Source organism: Rhineura floridana, chromosome 2 (genome assembly GCF_030035675.1).
Source record: "Rhineura floridana isolate rRhiFlo1 chromosome 2, rRhiFlo1.hap2, whole genome shotgun sequence".
In the NCBI taxonomy this organism is placed as follows: domain Eukaryota; kingdom Metazoa; phylum Chordata; class Lepidosauria; order Squamata; family Rhineuridae; genus Rhineura; species Rhineura floridana.
Window position 1 is genome coordinate 233190854 of NC_084481.1, and position 14262 is coordinate 233205115.

Sequence of the window (14262 nt, forward strand, 5' to 3'; positions counted from 1 at the left end):
TTCCAACTGAAGCACAACCCTCTTTGGAAATGCAGAACAGGCAGTATCTCTCACTGCCAGGCTAGTGGCACTGAAAAATGAGTTTCCTGAAGGATATGTGTCTACTCAGAAGTAAGTCCCATTGAGCTTCCTCCCAGGTAAGTCTGTTCAGGATTGCAACCTCAGCGGGCTCATGGAAGAGGAGAGATTTGCATCAAAAGCTTCCTCATTTGCAGCTGAGTCTCTTGGCCATTACAAACAACATTATTGTCCATTATTTGGACAAAGGGAAAAAACTAAGCTGAAGAAACGAGGATTGGATTTTTATTTTTTTTAAAGTAGATTTTCCCCTCAGCTAATTGGGACCGGGGAGGGAATAAGGAAGAAACTCTTGTATAAAAGCAGCCTGGTATTTTAAAACAATGAAAGTAACCCTGCTAGGACTGCAAGGCTGGATGGCAACCCTCCTGTATAAATGCTCCCTCCTTTATAGCATAGTCCCCAGGTTACAGGAATCCAGTCATGCTGCAAGTTGAGAAAGATCTTCTCTTACAAAAGGAAACCATCCGTCATAATTTGATGACTCCTAATGCCCGGACGCAGGGTCCCTTTTCTTTCAAGAGCCTTCCCCAAACGGATGCCTTCCAGCTGTTCTGGACTACAACCCCTATGAAGGCTGGGGCTGAAGGCAGTCAGAGTCCAAAACACTGATTCCACTGCTGGAGGTGGGATGCTTCTGAATGCCAGTAGGAGGGAGGAGAAGGTTATTGCACTCAGGTCAAGAGGCATCTGGTTGGCCACTGTGAGGACAGGATGCTGGACTAGAGGGGGCCCCTTGGGCCTGATCCAGCAGCAAGTCTCCTCTGGTGTTCTTATGGTCTCTTCAACACTGGAGACCTTCAAGAGGCAGCTGGACAGCCATCTGTCAGGAATGCTTTGATCTGGATTCCTGCATAGAGCACGGGGTTGGGCTTGATGGCCTTATAGGCCCCTCCCAACTCTACTATTCTCTGATTCTACACTCACATGGACTATGAACTTGGGTACGTTTGCATATTTTAAACAAAGTTCAAGACTGTGTGGGAACCCAAGTCAGTGGACACACAAGCAAGCCGTACAGCCCCTGCATATACCCAGGACAGGCAGCTGTTTACAGAGTCACATTTTCCAAAACTGCCTCCTCAAACCCCCCCCCCCCCCGTTATGTCCAAAGGCCTCTCCTCAGATAGCAATATTAGGCAGGCACCATCTCTGTTACAGTGGTTCCGATCCTATCTCCAGGGTCGCTCTCAGAGAACAGCATTGGGTGATTGTCTTTCGGCCTCCTGGCAGCTGTGCTGTGGGGTGCCGCAGGTACCATCTTGTTCCCCATGCTGTTTTACATCTATATGAAGCCCCTGGGAGCAGTCATCAGGAGCTTTGGGGCGAGGGGTCAGCAGTATGCTGACGACACCCAGCTCTATTTCTCCGTAACATCTGAACTAGGAGAGGCCGTGCAAGCCCTGGACCGCTGCCTGGACTCGGTGGTGGGCTGGATGAGGGCCAATAAACTGACTCTGAATCCTAGCAAGACGGAGGCACTGTGGGTTGGTGGTTCCCGAGTTCAGATAATTGGTCAGTTGCCTGCTTTGGATGGAGTTGTACTCCCTCTGAAAGAGCAGGTCCGTAGCCTGGGGGTGCTCCTGGATCCATCTTTGTCGCTAGAGGCCCAGGTGACCTCTGTGGCTAGGAGTGCTTTTTACCAGCTTCGGCAGATAAGACAGCTGTGGCTGTTTCTGGACCGGGATAGCCTGACCACTGTTGTCCACTCAGTGGTAACTTCTAGGCTGGATTACTGTAATGCGCTCTATGTGGGGCTGCCCTTGAGGTTGGTCTGGAAGCTGCAGCTGGTGCAAAATGCAGCGGCAAGACTGCTCACCGGGGCAGGGTATCACCAACATGTCACCCCGCTGCTGAAAGAATTGCACTGGCTGCCCATTTGCTACCGGGCCAAGTTCAAGGTTCTAGTTTTGGAGTACAAAGCCCTATACAGCTCGGGACCAGGATACCCGAAAGACCATCTTACCCCTTATATGCCCAATCGATCACTGCGCTCTGCAGGTGAGGGCCTCCTGCAGATACCTTCTTATCAGGAGGTTCGTTCTGTACAATATCGGAAACGGACATTTAGTGTGGTGGCACCTTCCCTTTGGAATTCCCTCCCTTTGAATATTAGGCATGCACCATCTCTGCTATCTTTTCGGCGCCTTTTGAAGACTTTCCTCTTTCAACAAGCCTTTTAAGTTGAGACCTATCCCAGTCTGCGTCTGTGTCAGAATTGTTTAATATGTTTTTAAATAATGTTTTTAACCCTTTTTTAAGGTTGTTTTTTAAAATGTTTTTAATGCTGTTTTGTTTTAATGTATTTTAAGATCTGTTTTTATGATGTTTTAAAGTGTTTCTGTGCTTTGTTTGGCGCCCTGGGCTCCTGCTGGGAGGAAGGTCAGGATACAAACAAAACAAAACAAAACAAATAAATAAATAAATAAAATAGCAATAGGACACTTACAGCTCAATGAACCTCAGTATCTCCTGGGTACCCCACATCCCGGAGTAGACCAGCCGTCTTCCCCCTTTCGCGTACATCTTGATGGTGGGAAACTGGGTGACATTTTGCTGTGTGCAGATTTGTGGCCAATCCCAACAGTTTACCCTTGCAAGTGCAACCTCAGGAGTCCCTGCAAAAGGTTTATGAGAGCAAGGAAGAAAGAATAATTACAGAATCCTGTCTGAAACTCTGGAGAGCCGCTGCCAGTCAGTGTGGGCAATACTAAGCTAAATGAACCAGTGGTCTTACTTAGTAAAAGGCAGCTTCCTAGGTCCCATCTACTCTTGCTTCCTGTTTTCAGAAAGCCCACAAACCAGGCATGAGGGCAACAGCCTTGTCCTGCTGCTGTCCCCCAGCAACTGGTATTCAGAGGTAGACTTCCACTGAAACTGGAGGATCCATAGAGCTACCATGGCCAATAAGCATCCCTCTGCAAATTTGTGGCCACCACCAAATCTTGTGGCAGCAAATTCCATACCCTAATTAGGTGTTGTGTGAAAAAGTCTTCCTTTATGTCAACCTGCAGCCTATCTAGTAGCCAGTGGAATTTTATGATCCTCTGTCTTTGAACAGTGGACCCCTCTGCAATGCCGTGTCACAAACTGCTTTTCAAAGTCAGGAGCTGGGGGGTTTCAAGGTTACTTTGCTGCGTGACATGGGAGGAGGCCAGCTGCCCTCTGAGAAGCACAAGCCCCCAGAGGTTCCCTGGGATACAAAGAGATCTAGTACTGTGGTTTATTCGAACCTGGCCGTAAAATTCAATATAACAGCAGGCAAGATCATCACAAAAGGCCATCAACAACAAAATTAATAATTGGAAGCAGCAGGAACAACCTGACCCACCAAATGCCTTCCTTTAAAAATATATATATATATATTGACAGCCTTCCGAAATGAGCTCATGAATTAGCATATTGGCCTTCTCTAGGCAAAGCATTCCATAGAATGGAAACAGGGTGCCAGCTCAGAAAAGGCATCGCTCCACATTGCCATAAATTTTATGACTGAAGATGGTGGTAGCCAGAGCAGTGTCAGATGGTAGTGGCCAGTGCAGGGGGGGACTGGGGGGGGGAGAAGGCACAGACACAACTCTAATCAAGCCGACTCTAGTGCAGCATTGTGACAAACAGCAAACAAGAGAGTAACACCAGAACTCGAGCTTGTCTAAGAGCCACTCCAATTGCCCAAGAAGCTTCCTTACTTCCCAATCCTAAGTGTGCTCATCAGTGCAGGATGCACACTTTGCCCATGCCTAGAGCCTGTCTCATTTATTGTTAGTTCACGTTCCAGAGCTCAGTCCTAGAATTCTGAACAGAGGCTTGGTCAGAGCCCCAAGACAAATTGAGGCTCTTCCTTGAAATGCCACCCTTTGAGTTGAAAGTCAAACATACTGAAATATTGGCTCGTGTCTGCTCTCAGCCACCTGGCACGTTGTTATTCCAGTAAAGAGGTGTAATTCCAGCCAGAAATCTTTGCGGTGCCGAGAAGAGGGAGTCATCAGAAGTCAATGCGAAACAGCGGGGAAATGTAAACTAGCACATGCTAACATTTAAAAACAACGCAATTATATGTATTCAGTACAGTGGTGCCTGATGGGACTGGTGAGGTGGAAGGCAGGGAACCTACAGTAGGCGGAGTCAGAGCCAATGACAGGCAGAGCCAACTCATTATGGTTCTGTCCCCATCTTCCTCCTGCTCCCTGCCGAGTTCTACAAACGACAACACCGGTTGCAAGTAAGAAGGCAGGCAGGCAGGGGAGGGAGGCTGGTGGGGCAGTGCCCCTTTTGCCCTAATGGACCAGTTGGCACTGAATTTAAATAGTTGCATATAAAGGAAAAGTAGGTTTTGAAGCAAACTTTAGAAGTGTCCCGTGCGGTTTCCAAGTGCCAGTCTATCATCCAAGTGCCTTTGCGCTCCTTGGCCAAAGCTTTGGAGCAGTGTCCATCTGAACGCTTATCTCAGAGGTGGGGAACCTGTGGCCCTCCAGGGGTTGCTGGATTACAATTCCCACCATCCCCAGGACCAAGGAAGTACTTCTTTACTCAGCGCATAGTTAAACGATGGAATTTGCTCCCACAAGATGCAGTAATGGCCACCAGCTTGGATGGCTTTAAAAGAAGATTAGACAAATTCATGGAGGACAGGGCTATCAATGGCTACTAGCCATGATGGCTGTGCTCTGCCACCCTAGTCAGAGGCAGCATACTTCTGAAAACCAGTTGCCGGAAGCCTCAGGAGGGGAAAGTGTTCTTGCACTCAGGTCCTGCTTGCGGGCTTCCCCCAGGCACCTGGTAGGCCACTGTGAGAACAGGATGCTGGACTAGATGGGCCACTGGCCTGATCCAGCAGGCTTTTCTTATGTTCTTATTGCCTTTGTTGGCTGATGGGGGCTGGAGCCCAACAACATCTGGAGAGCTACAGGTGATGACCCACTGTTGACTGACATCTCCCTGTAAGCCAGGAAGGGGTTGGCGATTTACTCTTCTTTTTTAACAGAACATGAAAACTCACTGATATTCTGGAGGGGGCTTGGCCCCCCTGCAGGCCTCCCTCCCTCCCTCCCTCCCTCCTTGCCCCCAGGCCACCCCTGTACACAAGTGTGCAACTGGCTGTTTAAAAAGGCTGCACATCTGTTCTCTGTATCCTGCTTTTTCCTTCTTGTTTTTGACGGGCGTAAGTCGGCAGCCGAGCCTCCTTTGATGGATTGTCCACTCGCTGTTTTTCTGCCTTGTGTCAAACAGACAGTAAATCTGCAAGAAGCCACTCTGGGCAGGGCGCTCCCATTCCACTCAGAGATGTCACATACGTGCCAGGAAAGTAGAGGCAGGAGAGAGAGTTTCCTGGAACTGCCAGCGTAAATGGCACACCAGTTTAGGATGCGTTTCAGCAATCGTTTAGTCCAAGAAGCCTCAAAGTTATGTCCATAGACCAGAGCTGAGGAACCCTCAGGTCCAGGGGCCAAAAGCAGCCCTCCTGGCCTCTGTTTGGCCCAGAAATATATTTCCAGGCTTCTGAAGGTAACCTTTTGCAGCACACCTTTACTTATTTATTTATATGAAAAGTATGACCCGGAATGCTCTATATACATGGAGACCTACTGCCTGTGCATGTAATAGGTTGCTGCCATCTAGTGGCCAAAAGCTTTGCTTTGGAACCTCTCTGTCTTAATGAACTGTCTGCAAGATGCGCCGATGAGACACTTTCATTTCAAAATGCTGATTCGGCAACACAGTTCCTCTGGGTCGTTTGCTGATCCACACATGCACTTTTCAGACTCTGATGCAGATACACATTCAAAAAAATATTAGAATATGTGCATAGCAAATAATATTTATGTGGTACGCTCAGCTTTCCTGCAACATGCAAAGTTCGCATACACAATCTAAGCAGTCCTGGAATGAAGCCCCATATTAAAGACTGGGTGGACTGGGAGGATGTGAGGCAGTGGTCTCTCAGAGGAGGGATATGAATCAGTGATTCACAGCTCGGGGGGGGGGGAATCAGAGGTTTGCGGTACATTGCATGCTTTGAATGCAGAAGACCCGAGGTTCTGTCCCCGGCATCTTGAGTTTAAAAAGAATAAGGAGGCAGGTGATGCGACAGATGCCTGACTAAGACTCTAGAGCAGGAATGGGGAACCTCAAACGCTGCCCTCCAGGCCTGTCTATCTGGCCCTTGGAACTCTACCCAAGCCACATCCCTCACTGGCTCCACTTTGCACCCTGCTGCTGAGTGTATCCTCAAACTCTGGCGATGCTTCTTGCATCTGTGGATGGGGGAATATAGAGGGGTGTGCGAGCGTGTGTAGAAACCAGCCGACTGCACAAAGGTAAAATGTACATTTGCTCCACCCACTTTTGCATCTAGTCCCACCCACCACTGGCAGGTGGCCCTCGGAAAGTTGCCCAGAAGGGAATGCGGCCCTCGGCCTGAGAAAGGTTCTTCAGCCCTGCCCCTGACAGCCACTTCCAATCAGGGCAGACTGTCTGGGCTAGACAGACAAACAGCCCCCTGATGTGTTAAAAGGCAGGTTCCCATCAAAGGCTGGCCGCCCTATACAGATCCCTTAAATAAACACAACGTAAGAGCAGAATCATTTTACATACACACAGCCCAGCCTTGCACCCACGAAAAGCTGCACAGGACCAAGCTGTCACTGGGCCAGCAGTCCAGCTTGTGGGGCGAAGGAGCAAGGGTGCGCACCTCTCTTCTGCCATGTGCAAAATGAAATGACTGAGGTGGGTACTCCATGTGCAGGCCCACACCTGTGGGAGTCCAGATTCACCGCCTGATTCTTTTCCCTCAACCATGCCTCCATGGTCATTTGGGGGTGCAAGTGTGGTTCCTAGCAAGGCATCGGTTGCCACCCATTAACACCAGTTTGCACAAGGGTTTAAAGAGGCAAATGAGCCAGGCTCTGTGCCCTGAAGGCCTCGTTGCAGTTAAGGTCCTTGGAATGCACCAGGGAGATTTTTAAGAACCATTAGGGTCAACCATCACCCTCTCGCCTGGATGCTTGATCTGGCCACAGAACAGTCTGCACCTGGGTGTGTGTCTTTTCAAGCCAAGGACTGGATGCCTCCCTTTGAATCTGTCAGGTGTTGCCAACCTGTGGCACCGTGTGCCAAAGATGTTTTGCCTGAGGAAGAGGAGAGATGAAGGGAAGGCCTCAAGAGGACCAGAACCCGAGACAAAAGCACAGAACTCCTAAGGTGCGCCGGAATATCAGCTAGTTTTGAAATGGCATATTTATAGTGAAGATGTCTGTTTCTTGAGATGTTTTTAAGATGTTTCTAGTGTTTCGTCCTTTGTTTGCCACCCTGGGCTCCTTCTGGGAGGATGGGTAGGATATACATTTAATAAATAGTAATAATGGCAGGACAGACGCTTGCCATTGGACCTGAGGCTATGGGAGTCACAGATGGCTGAATGGTAATGGTGAGGAGTGTGTGTGTGCGCGCATGTGTACAGCAGGTGTTAGAGCTTTTGCGTTTCTAAGGGTCATACACCAGGCATCTTGAGAATTACAGAGCCGTCGGAGTTGAAAGCGAGCACAGGGCATCTAGTCTAATGTTTGATGCAAGTCAGGCCTATTCAAACACTGATCTGTTTCTTCTTAAAGAAGGCAGCACCCAGGCCTCCAAGGGCAGTCAGCATAGCTGAGGCACCACAAGCTTAAAACCAGACTTTGGCTAATTGCATCACATAGGAACATGCCGCACACAGGCAGACTGTAGGTCCATTTTGTTCAGTATCATCCACAGTGAACGGCAGTGGCTCTCCAAGATTTCCAGAGACTGACCTGGCACCTTCTGCATCCAAAGCAGATGCTGTACTGCTGAGTTACAACCCTTCACAGGGATGCTGTCCAGAGAACGAAGCTCCAGGGAGTGCCACCTGGGGCACTCACACCACAGCCCATAATGCTCTGGGCCTGGAACCTTCCAGCGGCACTAGAGAGCCTGTCCGGTGCCACTGGTTGATACAAAGCCCCCAGCGCCGCTTGCCTTCCTGCAAACCAGGCACGACCCACAAGGGCGGCCACCATTTCTTCCCTCTGAGCCACCAGACAACTGACTTTCCGTCAGGTCACCCCAAATATTTGCCCCACTCATGGGCCTCAGCAGATGGCCATGGATGAAAGCCCCGCAGCACACCAAGGCGTTCAACAAAAGAGAACATTTCTTTTGGAGAAAAACATGGGAGTGTAGGTGTGCGCCACAGCCAGTGAAATTCCTTGCTTGCATCCATACCTTGCAAAAGGGCAGCCACTTCGACATAAGACTGCATCACGACCAGAGAGACGGCTTCCCCTATGGTGGAAACACAGACAGACAGTCACCTCTTATTTCAGGCACCCAGAGCTTCCTTAATCTTGCTCTGCAGGCAGGCAAGTTCTGTACAAAAGGGAAGCCAGAAAAGTTCTGCAACCTGCATAAATGATGCAAATTAAGCCCGCTTGCATACACCAAACGTCAGAGTGGCCCTTGGCTCTGGCGCCACCTACTGTTGGCCTCTCTGCCTTCTGCCCTCCCAGTCCCCATGGACACCTGCCTCCATTGTCATGTAGGCAGCACTGCACATGTGTTACCTGGCTGTTGGTCACAGCTCAGGCTGCTCTTGTGTCTGTGACTGGAATTTCAGCTCCGTTCCCTGCACAATCGATCCGGATCAAAAATAAGCAACGGGAAGTTGATCTCATAAGAGGAAGCTGTCTTAAACAGACTAATTGATCCATCTAGCTCAGTAGCGTCTGCAATGTCTTGCGGAGGCTCTCCAGGGTTTCAGGCAGGGAGCCGTTCCCAGCCCTGCCTGGAGATGTCAGGATTGAACCTTGGACCTTCTGCATGCAGAAGAAGATGATCTGCCACACAGCTACAGTCCTTCCCTAAAGGCTTCGCTTCAGTAACGCAACAACATCTAATGCTCCTAGATCATTTGCGGGGGGGGCCTGAAATTCCCAGGATGTTGACTTGCACATCACTGCCCAATTCCATGTTTCGGTGTGAAACAGCCCCAAATATAAGAAAGCCCAACAGCAGCACAACAAAAGTCCATCCCAAGAAACCCCGCAAAGATGGCCATTTGCAATCTTTTTTTTTTTAACTTACAGCTGGCATAGAACAGCACCACCGTGGCATTGGTCTCCGCCAGAGCAGGGGCAAAGGATTCTTCCGTGAGGGTCTGGATGTGCTCAAGGGGGAGTTCGTGCTTCCGGTCTCGGACGACTGATTCCACCACCTGATCGTCTTGGATCTCTGTAGGGCAAACACCCTAATTTTTAGCATGTGTTTTTTTTAAAAATATTTTTTTTAATTGTGTTTTTAACTTGTTTTTTTCTGTTTTAAAATTTGTATATTTGTTTTTATTGTTTTTAATTACTGTAAACCGGCCAGAGAGCTTCAGCTATGGGGCGGTATATAAATACAATAAATAATTGCCAAGAGAGGAAGAAAAAGAACAGCACTCTGGTTTCAAACACGAGCTTTTCCCAAGCGCTGTTTTGGAATGCAGAAAGCTGCCTTATTGGTCCATCTAGCTCAGTATTGTTTACACTGACTGGCAGCAGCTCTCCAGGATTTCAGACTGGATTCTCTCCTGCAGAAGTAGCCAGCTTTTTTGCAGCAGCTATTGAGTGTCGAAAACCAATGATTAAACAATTCTCTTTTTAATTTTATTGTTTTAATATGCACTAAGAGGGTATCTCACAGGAGTGATTATGTTTAATGCTTCTTTTAAGTATTGTTGTGCATTTGTGTATTTGTACATGTTCAGTTTGGGCTATGACCATAAATAAAAAATCAATCAATCGATCGATTCTCTCCTAGCCCTACCTGGAGATGCCCCTGGGATTGAATTCTGAAGCCAAAGCATAAGAACACAGGAAGAGCCTGCTGGATCCAGCCAAAGGGGCGCATCTAGTCCAGCATCCTGTTCTCACAGCGGCCATCCAGATGCCCCCAATGGGAAGCCTGAAAGCAGGACCTGAGCGCAAGAGCACTCTCTCCTCCTGCGGTTTCCAGCAACTGCTGGGAGGAAGGGTGGGATATAAATCAAATAATTGAATAAATAAATCAGTTTGGAAGCATGCTGTCTCCGACCATCAGGGTTAGTAGCCGACAGCCTCATTCTCCACGAATGTGTCTAATCTTCTTCAAAAGCCATCCAAACTGGTGGCCACCCATCACCGCCTCGACTGCTGAGCTAAGGCCTTTCCTTGACTGCTGAGGCTGCGGCTGTTCCCCCCAGAAGAGAAAATGGGTGTGGCACAGAGAGAGAGCCCCAGAAGAAGGGACAGGCTGAAGAGGAAGGTTCCCATGAGTTAGGAGACCTTGAGGAGAACCAGCCTTGGGCAACTGGCTAGGATACCCAAGAGGACAAGTAGTCTTGGGGGTTCTGAAGCCACGCAGAGCACCCACCCCACCCTATGCACTTCGGGGAAGCCAAATTCTGTCCCAAGAAGACTGAGGAACTGTGCTAAAGAATCACAGAATTCACATTACTATTCCGTTTTATAACATTGTGGTAATATAATTGTTTGTTTTGGCCTTTTTGAAATGTCTGAACTAAGCAATATGATAATGGCAGTGGGAACACTTTTCATGTAAAACAGGCTTGTAAACAGTCACTCACCTACTCACCTTTGGCGAGTCTGAAGTGTCTCCAAGGCAACCAGGAAAGCAAACTTTACAAAACTCAAGTTGTTTTTTTAAAATGTGATTTTATTTGTTAGTCTTGCATATCACTCTATACTTAAAAAAACCCTCAAAGCAATTTACAATCTACTTAATACAAGAAAACATGATGAAAATGTATTATACAATACACAATGTCAGTACAGTAACACTTGTGAGCACTTAATGTGCTAAGAACAAACTAAGAGGAAACGGGATGCAAAATTACCTTGTTCGTACTTCTCTCCATCTTCCTCTTCCTCTTCCTCGTGCTCCTCCCCCTCCTCATATCCCTGGATAGCTTCGCTCTGCTTTCCACTTTCCACCAAGGCTATGATTTCATCCATGTCTTTCAAAACCAAGTATTTAACAGGCACACCCTGGAGAGATGCCAAATAACTGAAACTCAGCTGCATCGTAGAGACTTAAGGCTGCAATCCTATACACATTTACCTGGAGTAAGACTCATTCAATTCAATGAAACTTACTTCTAGGCAGAAATGCTTAGGAATACGCTGCAAAATAGAAAGTTGGTCATAACTACAGCAATGCCAACAACTAACCTCTTCAGGTGTCTTGAGGGCTACGTTAAACCGGGGATGAATGTCCAGGCCGACAGAACTCCTTTCAAGATATAAACCAGAAGTTAAAGTCGGTGTTCCTATTGTTGATTGTTATTGTTAAGAGCTTTTGTTGTTATGTGCCTTCAAGTCGATTATGACTTATGGCGTGCCTATGAATCAGCGACCTCCAAGAGCATCTGTCATGAACCACCCTGTTCAGGTCTTGTAAGTTCAGGTGTCTTGTAAGTTTAGGTCTGTTAAGAGCTAAACACAGTTAAAAGCTGCACAAAAATAACAGAAGATGAATTGTAAAACAACACAAAGCTTTCATCATGCTGTTTTGCTGTTATGATACCGTTCTATTGTTCTAATGGTAGTTTTGTATACCAGTTTTTAAAATAAAATAAACTATGAAAATAAAATAAAATAAACTTATTTTTGAAATAAAATAAACTATGTTTAAACTAAAAACAGCACAAAGACCAAACTGGGGCTCAGTGACAGCAACAAAGAGTCTTTTAGTTTTGCTTTAAGTGGTTTTGAACCTGAAGTGTTGCTTTGCTCATCGCGGTATGTTGAGCAATATCATGTGCTGCCAGAGAGCCTTTTAACTGGAGATGCAGCGTCTTCTGCACACAGAACATGGGCTCTGCCACTGAGCTGTGGTTAGAAAGGAAAAATAGACTGTGAACAGATCGCTGCCTGAAATGGCTAAAAAATTGCCCACATTTCTATATTCTTAAGATGAAGCTACCTTTCCTCTCTCCCTGATGAGACGTATCAAAAAGTCTGTTTTACATTTGGAACAGCCCTTTACTCAAAGGCTGAGAGCAATCCTCTCAAAGACTGCTATTACGCCACCTGGTGGCACCTGCTAGACTACAGCTGTCTTTACAACCATAGGAAGAACCTACCGGCAGGATCAGGTCAACAGCCTACCTAGTTCAGCATCTGTTCTCACAACGGCCAACATGATACCATGGGACGTTCTTAAGCTGGATCAGAGTGCAACAGCACTCTCTCCCCACTTGCAATTCCTCCCAGATACTGGTATTCAGAGGCATCCTGCCTCCAACAGTGGGGGCGGAACATAGCCCATTGTGGCTAGTAGCCACTGATAGCCTTATCTTCCTCCATGAATTTGTCTAATCCTCTTTTTAAGCCATCCAAGTTGGCGGCCATTGCAACATCTTGTGGTAGCAAATTCCAGCAGTCAGCACCAATTGCCTATATATAATATAAAATAATTGGAATGTATAATGGGGGTCAGCAAGCTTTTCTCCACCAGCAGAAACATTTGGGATTTGAGTAAATGCTGTGGGCACCAGTCACAAAATGGCTGCCATAGGAGGCGTGGCATAATACAAAATGGCTGCTGCAGAGCAAAAGCCACCTACTTTTTTTTTTTAATAGATTTTTTATTTTTTATTTTGTTTCTTCACAGGTACCTTTATATGACATGAATTTTCTCATTTACATCAGACACCAGTATAATTAAGAAGCAATATTTATTCAACAACAACAAAGAAGCATTCAAATGCTAACAAAGAAAATAAAATCTCTCAGACACTCAACCTCTGACTAAACTGATATGCAGTCTAAATGATTGTGAATAAATTCTGTTTCCTTTCTGTTAGGCCATTACATCGTTTATAAGTGTCTCCATATCCGCCAGGCTTCCATTGACAGACGATGCATAAACGTATCTTCCGAAGTGTATTCAATAAAGGAGTGCCAAGTTAAATAAAAGGAGTCTGGTTTTTCCTTACCCTGTCTTAGTTTTAGTTCATGTGTAAGTTTTTCCATTATGGCTATATTCCAGAGGGAGTTATACCATTGTTTTATTGAGAGGTCATTTGCTGATTTCCACTGCGATGCAATTGTTAATTTTGCTGCTAAGGTCATGTAGATGATCAATTCTTTGGAGAGCAGCTTTGCGTTTGTAGCATCAAATATGTTTAATAGCAATAATTTTGGCGTAAAATCAAAGTGTTCTTTAGAAATCAACAACATTTCATCATAAACCCTGAGCCAAAAAGCTTGTATTGTTTCACATTCCCACCAGAGATGAAAATATGTTCCTTTGTTCCCACAGTCTCTCCAGCATAGTGGAGAGGCCGTGGAAAACATGTGTGATATCTGGACAGGTGTGCGATACCATCGATGTATCATTTTCAATGAATGTTCTTTGACATAGCTAGAGACAGTCTTAAACGGTTTAGTTTCCCATAACCTATCCCAGTCTCGAAGTTGTATTTCAGAGCCCAGATCTGTCTCCCATATTTCCTTGAGAGAAAGAGTGGATTTTAGAGATGAGTTAAGCAAAATGGAGTAAATTTTAGAGACCAGACCTTTTTCTCCTTTGTGTGTATCTTGGAGTAAGTGCTCCAATTGTGTTAGAGATCTTGTTGCTTGTTGTTTCGTGTATTTTAAAATAATAAAGCTGCGGACCTGGGCTAATGTTAGACAGTCCAGTTTTATTCCTCTCAATTTCAGTTTTAATTGTTCAACTGAAAGGGGAAGAGAGTTTGCAAAGAAATCACATAATCTATGGAGTCCCCTCATACTCCATTCTTTTAGCTGATATTCCCTGTCAGTAGTATAAAATTTGGGATGAAAGGCAATAGGTATCAAAGGTGAAATTATGGGGGCCAATCTGTTCTGCCATAATTTCCAGATCTGAAACATACATTTAGTAAATGGATTGGCGGGCTTCCCGGAAGTGAGTGCTCAGCTGGTGGCCGTCTCTGAGAGATCTCTGTCTCAGAGGAAGCTTTTTTCAGTTTAAAAACCAGTCAAGAGGAAACTTTGACTGGCTTAAATGTTCTCCAAGGCAAAGGTGAACCAAACAGATTATCCACAGGACTTCGTTGAGCCGTCGGCGGCTGGAATTGATCAGGAATTCCCTGAGATAAGAAGGCATGCCGATCGGCTGAACACAAAGTCAGGACTTCCAACA

The 14262-nt window shown here is 46.5% G+C and overlaps 1 protein-coding gene across 7 annotated transcripts in view; it reads right to left on the minus strand.

The window, feature by feature from the left end:
• Positions 1 to 14262, minus strand: part of TXNDC16 (thioredoxin domain containing 16) — a 70539-nt gene that overhangs the window by 20568 nt on the left and 35709 nt on the right. For 6 of the 7 annotated variants that reach the window (XR_009760798.1, XM_061612539.1, XM_061612535.1 and 3 more), the window contains exons 10-14: positions 11304 to 11364; positions 10970 to 11120; positions 9178 to 9324; positions 8320 to 8379; positions 2528 to 2696 (exon numbers count right to left, since the gene is read on the minus strand). Coding sequence is in view for 6 of the 7 variants with exons in the window: in XM_061612539.1 (XP_061468523.1) it covers positions 2528 to 2696; positions 8320 to 8379; positions 9178 to 9324; positions 10970 to 11120; positions 11304 to 11364 (588 nt within the window). In the remaining variant the exon portion in view is untranslated. The remainder of the gene's footprint in view (positions 1 to 2527; positions 2697 to 8319; positions 8380 to 9177; positions 9325 to 10969; positions 11121 to 11303; positions 11365 to 14262) is intronic. The other variant, XM_061612540.1, reaches the window with a different exon arrangement.